The sequence below is a fragment of the Tyto alba genome, unplaced genomic scaffold (assembly GCF_018691265.1).
Source record: "Tyto alba isolate M040663 unplaced genomic scaffold, T.alba_DEE_v4.0 Super-Scaffold_23, whole genome shotgun sequence".
NCBI classification, from domain to species: Eukaryota; Metazoa; Chordata; class Aves; order Strigiformes; family Tytonidae; genus Tyto; species Tyto alba.
In genome coordinates, this window is record NW_024881297.1 from 11,432,623 (window position 1) to 11,450,768 (window position 18,146).

Sequence of the window (18,146 nt, forward strand, 5' to 3'; positions counted from 1 at the left end):
TCTTTTTTGTTTTGGTGCTTTCATCCTTTTGGTTAGAAGGCATGAGGTGTGTTAGTCTAAAGAGTGAACTCAGTCACCTGCATGACTGTGAGCTCAGGATAAACATGAATTATTAAACAAGAACTTAATTTCTCTGTATTTATTAGGTAGAATGAGTTTTAATAATGATGCCGTACAGCCAGAATACAATTATTCTTCTCATTTATATGCCAATCACTGACAAAAGAATCGGTTATTTTGCTGTCTCCTTTTAAGTATCTAGACTTTTACTCAATGAATTTTATTAAAAAGTTCATAATGTAGTATCAGACTGTATAAACTATCCTAATCACCGGTAGAATTTAAGTGGTTTAGAATGTGTTTAAAATGGTCACGTGCTGTGGAAATCGTCAAACAAGAGATGATCAAATTAGCCTGGTAAGAGAGATTTCGTGGCAAATTAAATAAGTGCTTACGAAAATTACCTACGACTGCCGTGTGTGTAAGTGTGTGTGTATGCGCACGCACGTTCATATACTGGAGCTGATGAGCCTCTGGCAGGGAGCTTTGCAGAAGCTGCAAGTATTTTTAGTGGAAACGAAATCTCCGTGCAGTTCTGCAGCATGTGACTTCCTATTTCTGTAAGTTACTTCCAAGGGACTTCCTCTGTTAAATCGGCTCGTCTCTAGAGATTTAATCTGGAGCCAGAGTGTAGCCTGCTTTGTCCTGTGCCTGTGACAGCGTTTTCCCAGAGTTTTCTTTTGAGTATTTTATTTTTATTCTGTACCGTCTCCAGCATGCAAGGATCTAGTGGCTGCTACCCGTGATCGGAAGCTGAATACGTTTATACAAGTCTCAGTGGTACATCCAGCAGAGCACATTTTGACGAGGTATTCAAGCACTGAAATCGTGGAGGTGAGAGTCTTTCTTATTCAATTACTATGTTGATTAACGAATTGCTCATTTCTTCCTTAGAAAGTGAATGAGAAATAAAACAAGTTAGTGCATAGACTTAGCTAAGACAAGCACACTCTGGCAGTTAGTAAAGCATACCTAAGAGTGTTCTGTAGTTTTTGGCATTTAACCAGGATAAACAGTTAGAAATGAGCTTGGCTTTTCATGAAAGCTCTGTTGTTCCAAGTAGAGGTGTGGAGAATACTCTGGTTCTCCACACAGAGGTCTAGAATGAAACCGGGAATAGTTGCTCTCATGAAAGGACAAAGCAGTGCAAAGTAAAACTACATTAGGAGTACAGTGAGTTTGTATAGTATTTTTAAATTACAGAAGAACATAGGTGTGTTATATGATTTGTTATCCTGTCTATTGTCGTATTTTTTCCATTGGAAAGTCGACACTTTTGCAATTTGGAAAATACTAACTTACTTGTATAATTAGGGAGAAAAGTATGTGTACGTAATGTCTGTGACTTTATATAAAATAGTTAGTAACTTGCATCACATATTACAGGAAAAGTTGTCTGAGGCTGCTTTGCTAGTTTTCGCTTTGCCTTGTAAGCATCAGTGTCAGAAGCAGCAAAAATGGTTCACAGAGAAAATTAAGTGTGAGTCGGCAATATAGGTGTAACTTGCTTAACTTACTGGAGAGACTCATAAAGAACAGGGAAGTCTTATTGTAAACATGCACACAATTTTGCCAAAGGCTTGTTTTAACTGTTAAATACAAGGAGAATATTTCACGAGCTCTTTGTGTGATCAGTTTCAACCAACTACTAATTAAATTGTTATGGTTTCAGCTATCAGCCATCCTGAAACTGCTTAATTCAAATACCTTGGATCTGATGAGGATGTTTCATTGCAGACTGTCTGGAATGATGTAATGCATAAGATGGAATACATTTTTAAAATTTTTTTTTTTTTTTCAGTAGAAGTTGATGCATTTCCTAACACGATGTCCTAGATCTGAATAAATCGTCGAGTTTGTTGTACAAGGCATTCAGCTTCATACTCAAGCTTTGGGGGAGGGGAAGGCAGGGGCACTGAAAACTTATTTTCTTCAAGAGAAATTACATTTATCATGCAAAATCCTTCATTTGACCTAATGGAAAGTTTAAGGATACTGTCCTGGGAATCTTTGGAAATTAAGTATAATTAAACATTAAGAAATGATAAACACCATTTTATACAATTAATTTAATTATTTGTATATCTGGAACTAAGATACAGTTACTTCCGTGTACAGCTTTTAGATATAGCCATAATGTTAGAAAGCACAGGCATGTTACCTTACTCGACTACTGCCTGAAGGACGGGTATTGTAATCCCCTCCCCACAAATCAGTGTCCTTCATGTAATACAAGGACTCTCTGTAGCATTTCTGTAGACTTAATGAAGAGGTCTCTTTTTGTGTAAGTTATATCTTTAGTTTATTTAAATTAATATGAAATTGTGGTACTTTCAGAAAGCATCGTGGGAGAAATAAAGGGATTATTTATTACATGTTGCATTCCAGATAGTGATACCTTCTTGCTGAGCTGTTTAAAGTCATGTTGCTGGGCTCTGTTTCAGAAGCATTTAATATCTTTTCCAGTTAATAAACTTTCCAGCAATTTTCTTGACACTTTCCTGACAAAGTTTTTAAATTGTCTGGTTTTCTTATTGATTGGGTGGTACTTAGCTGTTCGCACCTCTCTACTGTAGAAATCTAACTTCTTTTAAAGAGCCCACAGTTTCTGTACACCCAAAATGGCATACTATACATTGCACAGCTGTTACCTTACTGAATGTTTCCTCATGTTACACAGGGTACAAGAGATCCACTGTTTTTTACTGGTGTGACATTCCCACCGGAATACCCCATCTATGAGGAGACTAAAATAAAACTAGCAGTCTATGATGTCAAAGATAAATCTCAAGACACGGTAAGTGCTTTGCTTAATTTCTTGCATAAATCTTACTGAGGATTAAGTTTCTTGCTATGTTGTTCCTTGGCTCTCTTCAGCAAGTTTGAAAATTGGGGGAATAGATTTATGCAGAATTGCTTTTGCTTATCTTTTTTACCTGAAATGTACTTTTTTTTGTTGTTGTTTTATTAGAGAATAGAGAAGGAGAAGCATGCTCTTAAGATGGACCCTTTGCTATTGTTTAATTGGTTACATGAATCAGCACAGGCATTCCTGGCAAATAAAAGATTGTTCTCATGTGCTTTTTGATGGCAGAGAACATATGGAATAGACTGAGATAACATCACTGTGAATAATTTTTCAGAAATATGTTTCTGATAATATTTTACTTAGATGCCCAAATCAGAATGATAATAGAGACTGTAACCTCATGTTGGAGAGAGATAATCATATTTTATTTTAATCTCTTGCATGGTGATACCCGCAGCTCTCCTGTGGCTGCTGCTATCATTGATTTGTAAGGGTCAAGATCTTCTGTGTCACTGCTAAAGGTGAATCATTTTGGTTTCCAATGTTGTACACTTTTGATTACACTGTCAGCTTTTTACACCGAGAAATGGTTACTTGAGATGATAAATGGAGGTCAGTGGAACTATCTGAATGATTTAACTGCCAAATATAGACCTCGAGTGTCACTGTATGTGCTCCAGGTGATCTAGGACAGCCTTACAGAGCTAGAGGATATCATAGGACCTATGGGAGATCTGTGTTTTTCTTCTGTGACAGCTGGAGTCCAGCTGCTAGTTTTCTCTTGGGCATCAAAACTGTCCCTTGACACCTGTATTTAATTAGTTGAATTGCTTTTTACATATCTGTAATTGGCCCCCAGTATGATTAAAGACTGTGTAAGCTCATGTCATGGCTACATATGCATTCATTATCCATAAGAAGGAAATTAAAGGCGTAACTCGCAACTTGAGACTGCCTTTGAACTGCTTGCATGAGTGAAGTTATATGTTTAGAGGACTTGTCATTCTGTTCAGGTATAAAACAGTTGATATGTTCATTTAAATTTTGGACCTTTGTGAACAAACAGGTTGGATCTGTCTCCTCACCGTGCTCTTTAATGGAAATGTGTGGAATATTTTAGATGTAGAATCTGGATTTCTTTTTGTTTATGGACGAAGGCATTTTATTCTATTTAAGAGTAACTGGGAAGGGGCATGTATGCACATTTTCATGACGTGTATGTTTTAACTTTTGCTTACTGTTTAGACTACAGGAGCTTAAAATGGGATCTGCTGTTTATTCAGTAGAGTTGTCGCCCGTGGACAGATACAGGAATTGAGTGAAAGGAGTGTGACTTTGTGCCTTCCCTTCCAGTGTCTATTGTGACTGACAAATGATGGAAAATAATATCTTACCCATGAGCAAAAAAAGTGGACTTGATTCATAGACCTATCCCTGCACTACTATTCTAGTTACAGACCTCTATACTGCTGCTTGTGCACGACAAGATCTAGCCTAGAGAATGAATATAATTTGATAAGTTTTTTCAAACTTTTAAGAACTTTTTACACCTGTTCCTTATAACCGTAGTACAGGATTAGAGTCTCTCCCAGAGAATCCCATTAATGTAGCTTGTAAGTCACAAGAGAGAATACCTTTCTCTTTTGTCATAGTAGTTATGTAGTTTCTGTGTAAAATATTCTAGATCTATAGTTTATGGTACCTTTTTGTAGGAGAAAATGTTAATCCCATCTCTGGTTTACATATATTTGACCTTTTTAAATATTCATTTTTAATATTATTTTTTAACATTAATTTTAAAATATTTTTAAATAGTATTTTTTTTTATATTTTAAAACTGGGTGTAGGTAAGAAAAAATTAAATAAGCTCTAAGATGTAAGTCAAGGTAGACTGCAGCATGTGTGAATGACCCTGGGCTACACACGTTGTGACTATATTTGTGGCAGTATTTGGACTTCTGTTTACATCCTAGAATATCAGCGATAACAAAACTAATGGCTTGACTTTCTTTCCTATAATTGGAAGCCACTTTTCTATTAATTCAGGTGACTTTTTTGAATCTGGAGGTGTATACAGATTTGTAAAAGTCAGGTTTAAATGAGCTGTAGCGTGATCCCATTACCAGCATAGCTGCAGCTGCACAGACCTCAGTGCTTGCTTCGTGACCCAAGAAGTGGGATGTGTCCCTTTGGCAGTAAGCCTCTTCCAAGTGCTGTGGCTTCACAGTTCTGATTATCCAGGCTGCAATAAAGCTGGCTTTCTTATTCCTCAAAAACGACTGTGACAGTTTATGGCCACAACACGTAGCCCCATCGTTCCTCCAGACAGGCGGGTAATCCACTTGGGGGTGGAGGGGACTCCAAGGCTGTTTTGTACGCTCGGCTCTTCTAGGCCGTGCTTCCAGCCCAGACCCCAGCCCATACAAGCGAGCTTTTATGGCAGAATAAACCCTGGATCTGACTGCAAAGTATTTTGCAGAAATTGGGCAAAAACCTACAGTAATAAGAATTCCCACATCATCAGGGCTATACTACTCTTGATTATTTCAGTTAACCAGTTCAAAGTAGCTAATACCCATCATCACAAATATATACTTATTCTTTTCTTGTTTCTCTTGTAATTAAAATTAAACTAAAGGAAGTGAATTCTGTGCAGTAATTAAGCTCACAGGATTTTACTGCCACAAATAAAAGACTGTAGAGAAGGTGGGAAAAGGGCAGTGGGTACGTCATGGAGTAAAGCATTTTCTTGGGTTTTTTTTGCCTAAACCTGCCTCCATCTATGCAAGAGTATTAAGTGTAATTTTGAAACCCACTGGACTTTTACTATGATACAAAAATAATTAAATACTGATCAGCTTGTGCACACAGATCTTAATGCTAAAGTGATAGGGGGATGCTCCCCAGTGAGAGACAACCAGAATTTTTTTTGGCACTGCTGACATGCTACTTATGTTGCTCTTTTAAAAGAGATTTAAAAATAACTTTGCAATGCTTGCATTCCTGTGCCAGAAAGCAGATAGTTAACTTCACTCTTGCCTGTCATTTAACTTACATTATGTAAGAAGTGCTGTTTAATTATATTAAAGTACTGTGCAGCTGGTTTCACATTCACTGTGCTTGAGACACTGAATGTTCTAAGTGCACTTTTCACTTTTTATGCATCTCTGTCTGATGTTGATCATAATTATATCTTGGCTGTGTCAGGCTTTCTGTAATTGAGGCTTTTTAATATAATGAAACACTTTTTTTTTTTGTTTGTTCTGGCTAGTCTTCCTAAGTTAGGGTGATTGGTTACTCTAAGTCTTCATATAAATAGAAACTTTTAATAAAGACTATGCTATTCCAACTTTACTTTGATATAGTTGGAATAAAGTCATTAATAGAGTGTGTTTATGAAATGTAATTTAAATATATCCAGTGAAGCCATGCATAAAAAGCAGTGGGTAAGGCCATATTCTGAAAAAAGTACAGTGACATCTGTTTCTATATCACAAGGATTTTCTTCCATATTGCCATGAGCAAATTTATCTTTTGCTGGCTTGAGCTGTACTGTCTTTAAGATTTTAGATAGTTGAATTTTGTCGTAATGCTGGGACTGCATCTGTTATTAAAGTCATTGTCCAAGAAGACCTGAATTAGAGGCTTGTATGCTGTTAAAGCTCTTAAAAGTGCCACTTTTGCACAGGCATGCTACTCTTACCTTTTTATGCAGGTTTGCCCAGTTTGGTCTGGCAAGTTTTAAAGCTGAGGCCATGTTCATACTCTTTGAAAATACCTTTTAGCACAAGTCAGGTACCATGGCGTCATGACAGACCTGCAGGAAATACAAAATAGTTGAATTTGTGCTACTTTAAGAGGAGGGAGCGCCTAGTGACTAATTTGGGAGGCAGCACTCTTTCTGTTCTTTGTTTAGAATATATATACTTGTGTCCTGCAGCAAGTGTTCTGAACTTAACAGTGTAGAGCAGTGTGGCTACTATTTTTTTAGGCAATTACGCTAAATGTAACTTTTCACAATGGTGAGGCTTTTGATTGCTTGTTTTCCAAAGCTGCTGCTTCTGTTGCCGCATCTATGGCTGATTTTGTGTTTGTTTTATGCAGTTACACCTACAGCTTACATTCTTACTACACCAACTTTTCTATCTGTAAAGTGGGTTTGAAAATGTTTGCATCTTGTATGGTGGGATTGTGTTTTAACGCAGCAAGATCTTGTGATAACCACTGTTGTAATGTTCTGGTATGACATGCAGTGAGTTGGGCTGCCTGCTTTCGATCCACACATGGATAAGTGCTGGAAGCAGAGGACAGGAGCAACTTGCTGTATCTGGTCTCTGCATCACTCCTTCACAGATTCCCCTTATTTTTAGAAGGAGATGGAAACCAGGAAGCTTGAGAAGAAGCTTTGAAAGCGGAGACTTCATATACAAACTAGGGCTAGAGATTTAACAGATGTTTTTGCTGATTATCTTAAAGACCAGCAGGTAGATATAATCTCCTTTGGATGGATATAACTACTGGAATTCACATGTGATATTGAAGTTATAAACAACTCTAGTGCTATCTCCTGAGAGCAAGGAGAAACTGGAGTTATACAAGGCAGTTGAAATAATACATGTTCTACAGTCTGGTCTTGCATTTGTTAGTTCCCAAATTGTCTCTTAATCACTGAGAATAAAATTAGATTAATTAGATAATTTTAAGAGTACTAGGGCTAGAAGTGCAGTTTTGGATGTGGGAATATATGTTATACAGTGTCACTTTTAGGTTATTTAGACTTCGAATTACATGCCTGTTAACTGTTGAGGTTTGAATCTTCTGTTAAACTTGCTCACTATGAATGAAAATTTGCAAAAGCTTTTTCTCTCTGTATTTCTTGATATTGCAAGTATCCCTGTTAAAATCGAATCACACTGGCGTGATTGGGAAATTAAGACTGTCTGTCATGAAAGAGGCATTTTGAGTTCAGTTGTGAAGCCAAATCTGAAGTGACCAGTGTTCCATGTTTGGGAGCATTGGTCTGTATCCCAAAACCACCACGCCGTTCAGTGTGGTTTGCCACCTCTGCTGTAGAAGCCCATGGCTTGAATATTAGGAACACTGCAGAGTGTGAAATGCATTAGGAGAGATACGTGAAATGCATTAGGAGAGATAAATGTGAAAGCTTGCACATCACCCGCCTGCACTCTTGCCTGTACCAGCATATTTTGTCCCTCACTCTTGTGCACATGAAAACTACTGATGCTGTTTTTCTTTAAAACTTGAAGCAGTGTTGGAAGTGCTCTACTTTTTTTAAGAAAAAGCACTTCAAATTCTTTCTTTTCTCAGTGCTGTTCACTGTCATCTCTGCAGGATTTGTAGAGAAATATTGCCTTAAATTAGAAACTCTTATTATCTCATTATTCTTAATAGAACAGTACTGTACAGTACCACGGTCCTACCCACAGAAATACTTCCAATAAAGCTTTAGATATTCGTGTTTCTTTTCAAAATCATGTAATTTTTTTCACAAATATATATTTGATGATAGATTTAGTTTTCCTTTTGTGTCAAACTATATATTCTTACTAAACACCAGTGTTGGAGATTTGGGGCGAGGGGATGGGTTTTATTCTTCTGGGCACATGCACATGGAATCCACCTAAAGCATTATTGTCAGTCTTTCTCGGTACTTTTTGAAAATCTGGGTACATAAAGGGAAATTCAAACTGCTGACTTTCATTTGGGTTTATACTGAAATAAAATCTTTCTTTGAAGTGGCCAAGGGTATAATAACATTTCATATATCTTACAGATACATTTCATGTATCTGTAATTGGGGATAAGTGTCAAGACCAGGAAAGTTACAGGTATAGATGTAAAGTCCATTTCTAGCCTAACTGCTCTTTGTGCCTAGCCCTTGACAATGCAATGGGAGGTTTTGGCTTTGCAAAAATTTTTCTCTTTGAAAGCATCCTACTTCTCTTCCTACTTTTTCTCCTACCATTTTATTATTTTTTTTCCTAATTGAGGCAAACTCCTCCCTGCTGCTGTATCTTCAGGGAAAGTTGTAATCTACTGTTCGTTAATGTTCCATTTTCTATTCCTGTTCTACCTGCTCTGTCAATCAAATGGTACTGCTGCCTCACATCAGGCAAAGGTTTGCTCTAACACCTGACTTTTTGGAAAACTGTTGTAAAACTACGTAGTGATGAGACCAATTTTATTCTGTAAAAATGTAAAAGGTTGCCTTGGAAATTGCTTAGAAATAAGGGAACCGAATAGCAAGTTATAACCTTTTGCTGTAGATTTTATATTAACCAGCTAGGGATTTCAGTAACATAGGTACGATTGTTCCAATCTCTGTAGCACTGTTCAAAAAGCTTGCAAATGTATCATTCTTCCATTAATACGTTGTATATGCATATTCATAAATATCCTTTGTTGCTCTATCCCTCACTTAGACCAGCACAGAGTACATGAGAATACTCAAACAAATCCAAGGTGGTTATTGCACTGCACTATCGTTTCTAATGGCAACTTCTAGGGTTCAGGGGGCAGATGCCTAGTGTAGAAGGTCGAGATGTTTTCCTCTGAAATATGCGTGCTGCAGTGAGTAGAGGAAGAAGAGCAGGACGCAAGGTTTCTTTAGTCCGTGTGGAGCAACCTGACTGTGAAAACATGACCTCAGATTGACGAACATGCTTCTTTCCTTTCAAAGGGTTGATCTCCTTTCCCCCCTGTCACATCCTGCTCAGATGTGGGAGACAAATGACTTTAGATTCATAAATCCTCAATGGAGTGGACAATGATGAGACAAGTCTCAAAGTCCATGCAAAAACATTAATTTCCTACGATGTACTAATTGGATAAACAATAATTGGCTAAATATATAACAAAATATGGCAAGCGATATAGTATGCCTTGCATTACTTAATGGTAAGAAGGGTAAAGGGGAAAAAGAAAAGGGAGATAGAAAGAGAGAATAGAGAAATAGATATTATCAGTCTGGAGTCCTGCATTGGTCCTGTCAGAGTTTGTCAGGGATGCATTCATCTTTCTTGCTTCTTTCTATATACTGCTGGCTCACTTGCTAGCCTGCTTCATTCCTCACCCCTGCTCAATTTATACACATTTTTCTTGGGTCCGTCCCCAGGTCGACCCACATACCTATGTACTACATGTATGGGAAGGGGTAAGGTGTTTCATGGGATGCTGTAACTAGCATGATCTTGTAGCATATGCAAAGGCGTCAACTTTCATATGTGTTTTGTGGATAATGAAGCAAAGGTCATTCACCAGGCAGATGGCCCTTGAAACTGCAAGACGCACCAGAGCACAGCTGTCCAGCCTTCACAAGACTCCCTCTTCCAGCTGCATCCTGTGCTAACCAGGCCGCCTTCTCAGCTCCAGACTCCACATACTCACCCTGTGACTATAGTTTCATTACTTGCAAGTGCTTGAGGTGTGTCCCTTGGCTCGGAGGGCCTCCGCTCCCCCCGGTCCCTTATCTCTTTCTCAGACTGTTTTTCTCAGCCCCTGTTTTGGGGAGTTACAAGTCAGCTCTCGCACCCCCCAGTGCCTTTGACCCGGGCATCCCCCGGCGAAGGCACAGGGGGAGCAGCTCCTCAGGATGGGGGGCTGGCGTTCCCGGCAGGCCGGGTACCGCAGCCCCCATGGGCTGGGGGCCCAGGCTCTGCGGGCACGAAGGATTTCCTTGTGCTAAATGCAGGAACATGGGAATGTTTGAATGATTCAAAGGATTAGATTTGTCAGTTCTCATTGGTGATTTCCCTTTTTTGTCAGGTGAATGATCAGTTAGTCCCATCACACCAGCACAAAATAGGAAATGCACAAAAGGAGAACTGACATTGAGGAAAATAGGGATGTGTTTGCCTTTAGCTATAGCTACTTATAATGATTATACACACAACAGTTGACATGTTTACCTGTAGTTGATGGGTAGTTTATAAATGAGAGGCACTTCCTGCAGGTGGAAAAAAAGATGATGATTTAAGATGTTTTTTCTAGTATGGAAAGCTCTATTTTTGCCTATTGGACTAATTTTTGGTAGTTTCTTTACCTGGAAAATAATCCCCCAAACGGATGCCTCTCTTGTTGATGTAGAAGCATTTCTAACATTGAGTATATTGAATTCCTTGAAAAATCATAACTGTGAACTACTTCTGTTTAGTTTTTCATGGTTTCTGTGAGTTTGTCAAATAAGGCTTTAGAATAATCTTTCTATAACAAGTAATTGTCTTTATATTGCAGGAAAAAATGTTCATGCCTCCTTCTTTACTTGAAGTCAAAATTGTACGTTAATAGAAGTGCATTAACTGTAGAAACTGCATTAAATGTTTGGGGGGGGGCGGGGTGAGGGGGTGGGGAAGAAAAGTTTATAGTGTAGCTTCTGCCTCTTAATCTTCACTAAGGGATTTCCATTTTTCTCAAAGCCCAGTTCAGTACTAATGGGAATAGAGTGACTTCCTGAAATGATTTTTATTTTATAATATTTGTTGTCTTAATTTTTTAGCATCTTGAAAAAGCAAGCATATGTGTTTTCATATTCTAAACTATCTCCCTTCATAGAAAAGCACTTACAGATATTGATGTCAAATAGAACGTACAGATAATTTAAAACCTAGTCCTTCAGTGGCAGAAGTATTTCTACATAATATTTAATAAGTTTAGATGCAATTAAGGATTGAAAGGGTGAAAAGAAATTTATATGGAGCCGTGTTAAATCTGCTCTTGCTTTTGTGTTTTGAAACCAGACACTTAAAACCAGTTTGGAAACAGATTTTTCTTTTAAAGTCTTGGGGTATGTATTATGGGAAATGGAAAATGGAACAAATTCAATCTATTAGAACAGATTTTTCTCCCTCTACCATGTGTCTCTCAAAAGTGTTCTTTACAGTTTTGTATGTGCTTGTATCACTAAATGTTTTGCATTTGAAATTTTGTATTTATAAAGTAAAGTTGAGCAAATAGTTCTATTTAAAAATCAAGTAAGAATCATATGCATTGAACATAATGTGAGGCTATCTTCTTGAGGAAGTTTTTGTTAGAAGAGCTTAGTAAACTACTCTCAGTAAACTAGTTAAAAGTTTTGTATTTTGCTGTATTTTAAATATTTGATGAATAAACATGAAAGGCTGGTGTAATCACTTAGGAATTTCAGTGCTATTAGAAATGCAGGTATCATTGAATTTTACACTAATCAAAGCCTCTTTATGTAATCATTATGCAGTATATTACGGAAACAAATTCCCATATGGCTGAAATTCTCCATGCTTGGCTTTCTTCATGCCAGAAATGAAAATTTTGTTTTGATCTGTTCTTTGTTTTGTCCTGTTCACCATAGATTGCGTGATCGTAAAGGGAGGGGAAAAAATCCTGCTTTCTAACATGCAGTCTTTTAAGAAACTGCTGCTTGCATAGTGATGGCTGGAAAGCCAGGATAATGAAGGACAAATATAGTCTGTAGCGTGGCCAAAATTTAGTGCATTTGGTCCTCTCCAAATCTCAACAGCATAAATGTGGATGACCATTATGAACATCAGCAATTGAACTCCAGGTTTCAGTGTACGAAGCAGGTACCGTATTGAACAGACTATCAGCTGCTTTGTAGTGTTACAGCAATTTGTGGTATCTCGCAGATTTCCTTTCACTGAGCAGTAAGCTGACTTCTCTCACCTTGAATTTATTACTTATTGATGAGATCATGAATCATTACCAAGGGGTGACTGGCACAGTGACATTAGCTATGATTATATTTGTTTTTTTCAGTGATTTTTTTTCTTTTTCCCAGCATTCTGCAGTGGTGAGAATTTGGCAGATTTTTTTTTTTCCCCTGGAGTTCTTTTCATCACAGTCATGGTATTTTAAAAGCAAGAACAGTTGAAGATTTTTATAGTACCATACAGCTGTTGATATTTGTTCTTGCAGTCTTATTATCCTTAAATCTTTTGTCAGTCATATATGCAGTCTCACTAATCTGAGATGAAAAAGCTGCAAGTCACAATTATCCAAACCTTTTTAATAAGATTTCTTTTTTTCTTCTCTTTTTTTTTTTTTTTAATTTCAATTCAGAGTAGGGAACACTATGGCTTTCTACTTTATTTATAGTTTCTTCTTGTTTTGTTTTTCTTCCCCAGCTTTCACTGCAGACTTCAGCATATCTCAGTAAGGCACAGCATTTAAAAGATAAATGTTGTAATGGTTCATAGAGTTATCAAGGTTACGTAGTTTAGAGCAAAACCAAAGATTACAATTAACAAAGAATGTTCTGTCAGTTTGGACTGTAAAACTTAGACCTTAGCCACATTCAGGTGAAATTCAAAGGGCTCTCACTGGAAAGAAATTAGAGAATTTCATTTTGTCTGCAAGTTGATAACCAGGCACGTTGTCATACACATCAAGGAGTAGTACATTTGCACCAATTCTCGTGTATGTATTCTTGTGAGAGAAGACAAAAATTTTTTGAGGATGTGTGTATTACATTGATCTGACTTGATAGGTGCAATCATTTCTGGTGGAGGCTGAAGTCTTCTTACTTTGTATGTCTCACATATGGTTGTCTACATTGTTTAGGCTTTTGGTTCTATGGTAAGACTATGATCATTTGTCACTGTATTGTTATCAAGTGACACAAAGAAAATCACTGGATCTCTGTGGAGTGTGCTACCTGATGTATTAACACAAAATTATGCAGGTGTTACTGTCTAGTAAGTTTATGTCTGTACTACTTTCACCAAAAACTGGGAGCAGGACCAGAGGCAGCATTGGATTGCAGCTCCTCAGTTTTATGTTCCCTACTTTATCCTGCAGAATTTTTGCTGGGAATGTCAGAAGCAGTCAAGAGTACTAAGCTTGTTTCCATATGCATTGAGATATAAAAGCTAATTCCTCTGTTTGCAACAGCAATGAGCAGTTGTATGGATCCATTTTGTCTTAAAATGCAGATTCATAAGTTTGGGTTGGGAGAAAACCATTTCTATCCTGAGATTACTTCAGACAGGATTGTCTGTTTCCTGACAGAAAATCTGTGTTGTGTGGGGCAAATGTGATTTATTTCCTGTAGAAGGTAGCAGTCAGTATGTCTTTGAGATGCTCGGAAAGCTTGGATTTTGATGCAGAGCTGCCTTAGTGAAATTGAGCATGGAGCTCCTTGATTTGTTATAGCTATAGATTCTCACTGCCTCTGTTCCTGGGAAATAAATTGGCATCTTTTCAACAAGAAGTAATTGCAAGGCTCTCGCTCAAGAAATTATCTCTGAATGTGGAAGCTCTGGACAGTTATTGCCCAATTATTGCTACCCTGTTCTGAAATAACATCGCACCAGTGACAAGGAAGTTTCTGAATAATTAACTGTGCCCAAATGGCTTTCAGGCTTGGGTATGACAGAAGAAACACTGTCCTTGCAGTATAAATTCAGGTACATGCACCCTGTTCCATCAATAGGCTTCCTGGGAGACTTTCTCTGTGTATGTACAATACTGTGTGAGACTTGTGTCCAGAGTTTCATTGCCCATTAAGACAACCTTGGCCTTATTAGTTAGCAATCCTCTCCTGGTGGATAAATCTGTCTTGATTTAGAATTAGCCCTATTATGGAGTATCTTGTAGTAGTACAATGGTGGATTTCTTTCTCTGCCGCTTTTGTAGAGTGTTCCTCAGCTCATTGGCCCTGACAACAGGCTCCTGTAGAAAGGACCAGAGGGCTTAAAGTTTTCATGTCTGTTTTTAGGCATGTGAAACATGACAATCAGCAGTCAATATGAAGAAGACAAAAAGCCTGTTGACTCCAGTTGTGTTAAACTCCACAGGAATAGGATGTTGGCATTTTTAGCATCTATCTTAAATATTGTCCCCCCAAAACCCATGAGCTATTTATTGAAGGAGTTAGAGAGACTGTAACAAGAAGTGAAGGGACATCATCTAGTTTGAAAAAACAAACTATTATTTGCCTTGGTTTTGGCTTGTTTTCCCCCTTCCTCCTGCTAGTTCACTTTTTTCCAGATTTGCCGTTTGGGTTTCTGTTAGGTGTGCAGCCTGTTTTGTACACCTGAGATGGACGGTGCTACTTCCTTAGTTTTTCTGAAACTCTTAGATGAAGCTGTTTCTAGAGTTACCTGAAATTTTTTTCCCTTTCGTTAGACATACTGGACATATCCATTGAAGTCCTATTGAATATGAGTAATCTGTCATTTACACGGGAAAAATTGGAAATTCAGGTTATTTACATAAAGTACTTCATACCTCTCATGATCTGAACACTAAGCTAAAGTAACATGAAATAGTCTGAATTGTCAATCTCCTTTTGAAGAGAAATTATAATGAAATTGTGTATTTACTATATTGGCATCTGTGATACAACTGTAGTTATCTTATGAGACTGTATACCTTGGACATTCCTTTCAATTAGGTTATAATTGTTGATGCGTTTAAATTATTACAAACAGAAGGGACAATAAATTCTTTGCTTCTTTAGGGAGTGGCTGTCATTTATAGCAATTTATTGAGATGCTGCAAGTTAACCTGCACAGCAATGCACTTCACATTTTATTAAAATGGAAGTGGTTGGTTCTGACTTGTGGTGTTCAGCACTGTAGGCCCTGGCTGTTTCAGACCAGGTGTTTTGTATTCTGACTGCTTGGCACTTCCCACAACCCAGGTTGCACTGTCTGAAATCAGATGCCGTAGATACTTTGTATAGCAACAGCAACTAGTTTAATATGGGTGTAGGAACTGGGAAAAAGTTGTAGATTTGAAACAAATTGCATAGTTTTATTAGGGATAAAAAGAAAAACTTTAATGTATACAGAAAACGAAACATGTATTTTCAGATGGTTTTAACATTTATTATGAATTCTAGTTGATGGTAAAAGTAAGCGTATGTGGTTTGGGAGTGTGTAGATGTTTTTCTCTACCATTTTTTCCAAGTGATGAGAGCACAAGAATTTGACCTGAAAATAAGCAAGCTTTATTTTGAAAATGAACCTCTGGGCTGTGGAGGAGATATACTTTGCAGTAATATCCTGTAGTCCTTCTCCACTGATATCCAGCCCTGGAAACCTGGGAGAAGTGATGTGGTAAGTGTCTTGGCCAACATCCCAACACAGAGTGCATATTGGGAGGCAGATGTTAGGAAGAATCTTGGGATCTCAGTTTTAGATGTATTCTAGAGGATCAATCTAACAGTGTGTAGCAAGGTAGTCCCATCATTGCTGTCTTAGATGGTACATCACACTGAAGTCATTTGTGTGGCTGTTCTGTTTCATGGCTGCTGAGATTTGATTTGGGCACATGATGGGTGGGAGGTGGGAAGTAGCTGTCCAAGCAAAAAAATTAGTAGGGACATGACAGGAAGAAAGTGTCGGGGTGGAAGGAGAATCATGTACAGAGGCAGAGAGATTGAAGTAGAAAGTGCGGCCAAACTGATACATTAAGACTTAAATAGCACACCCCTTTCTGTCTCAGGTTTACATACAGTTAGAGCTGGATTTGTTTGCATGCAAATAGAGCTGGATCTCTAAAGTGGGCTTCAAATCCTAATTCCTTTGATATTAGCTGTTGTAAAGAGTAATGACACATGTAAGACTATGGAGGGAGTTAGTGGAGAAGTAACCATCAATACTGTGGAGCCTCAAGATAGTACATCTTTATCTGAGTTTGTAGTGCAAAATACAGAATTTGCTAAAATATGAATAACACGAAGACTAAAACGTTGTGTGACAGAAGTACAAAGCTCAGGTAAAATGAAGGAGGCCACATGTTTCCACAGTTGCTTTGCTAATTCAGAGTCCATGTAATTGCACTGTATATCTGCACACTCGCGCTTTCTGTGCCCAAGGCTTTCAGGCTAAGTGGTGGTGGTAGTGTCATTTGCTTCCACAGTCAGTAATACAGTGAAATTGAATATAACAAGTTGTAATAGGTTTTTTGTGTGTGACGTTGAGTATGAAAGTTGGGGGAGGGGGAACAAATTCAGTTTCAGCCTCCATAAATATGGAACTAGAGCACTGTGTATGTTTTATTTTCCTTGTAAAATCCAGCCAATGTTTGTTGGTATTACTAGCAAGCACACTATAATGAGTTATGAAAGTGTATTTCTTACTGTTAAAAAAAAAAAAAAAATCAGAGAATATCGAATTGTGGGTAGTTTGCTTACCTACACCAGAATAGTAATTTCAAGTAACTATTTCATTTTATTTGTGGCTTCTCATTTATGTGATTTATATAATACGTTATAAAAGCCACTTAGCTTTTCAATGAAATATTCAAGTTGCCTTTTTCAAAGAGGGAAACATTTTAATTACTATCGAATTAATGTAATAATCCTACATTATTATTAGCACTTACTTTTAGTAGATAAACACTTTCTCTCAAATGAGCCTATGCTGATTCCCTAAGACCATTCACCTGTAATAACACCTCACCTTCCCAAAGAATAGAGTCATTTTGGGAGGACATCTGGTTTGGTTCAAATTTCTAAAGTTAATTCATTTTCTTGTTTTCTATGAAATAAAACCTGTTTTAAAAGGTGATATTAGACAAAGAAGCATTTAAGTGTTTGAAAAAAAGGCCCAAGAATGTTCACCTTGTATGTTAGATTTCTCTTGCAGTGGTTTTTGCCTTGGTTTTGTTGGGGGGGGGGATGCATTTAGGAGGAGAAGGGACGGTTTCTAGTAAGATCCTTGGCATAATGGTGCTTTAAACTTGCCAGGTCTAGCAGACTGGGTGAATCAAAATTTCCACGTGGCATAACTTCTGGAGCTTGGGCTGGCAGGGAGTCTGAGGGCAGGGTGCTGCTTGCAGCCAGGAGCATAGGTTAGTATCTGAGCAATAATAGCATTTCCAAGAGAAAAGATTGAAATTCTAAAAGGTGCATGTATTTACATGAAGTTTTTAAAATTAATTTTAGAAGAGGGTTTAAGTGGTGGCTTTTTAATCTCTTCCTCCTTCTCCCGAGTTTTCAGATTACGGAGAAGATCTCATTTAAGTGTTTTACTTAATAAGCTGGGTGAAAAGATTGGAGTTTGTCCCTCATGGTCTAAAAGAGCAGTGTGTGCTGTTTAGTGCTCTGACTTTTTTCTGTATGCTGTTTGAAGAGTCAACAGTAATAAAATCCTAAGGAAAATGGAAATGGTCTGTACTGAAATTCAGAATAGAATTGAAGGTCAACTACATCTTAATAGAACAGTTCTGATGTATATATGAGGAACTTGTATACATGTATTTACAATCACACATTCTTTAAGAAAAGGTACTACTTTTCAAGATATGGTTTCTT

The 18,146-nt window shown here is 37.6% G+C and overlaps 1 protein-coding gene across 5 annotated transcripts in view; it reads left to right on the forward strand.

The window, feature by feature from the left end:
* Positions 1-18,146, forward strand: part of INPP4B (inositol polyphosphate-4-phosphatase type II B) — a 342,715-nt gene that overhangs the window by 163,128 nt on the left and 161,441 nt on the right. For all 5 annotated transcript variants that reach the window (XM_042796878.1, XM_042796879.1, XM_042796880.1 and 2 more), the window contains 2 exons: positions 776-894; positions 2,741-2,857. In XM_042796878.1, coding sequence (XP_042652812.1) covers positions 776-894; positions 2,741-2,857 — 236 coding nt within the window. The remainder of the gene's footprint in view (positions 1-775; positions 895-2,740; positions 2,858-18,146) is intronic.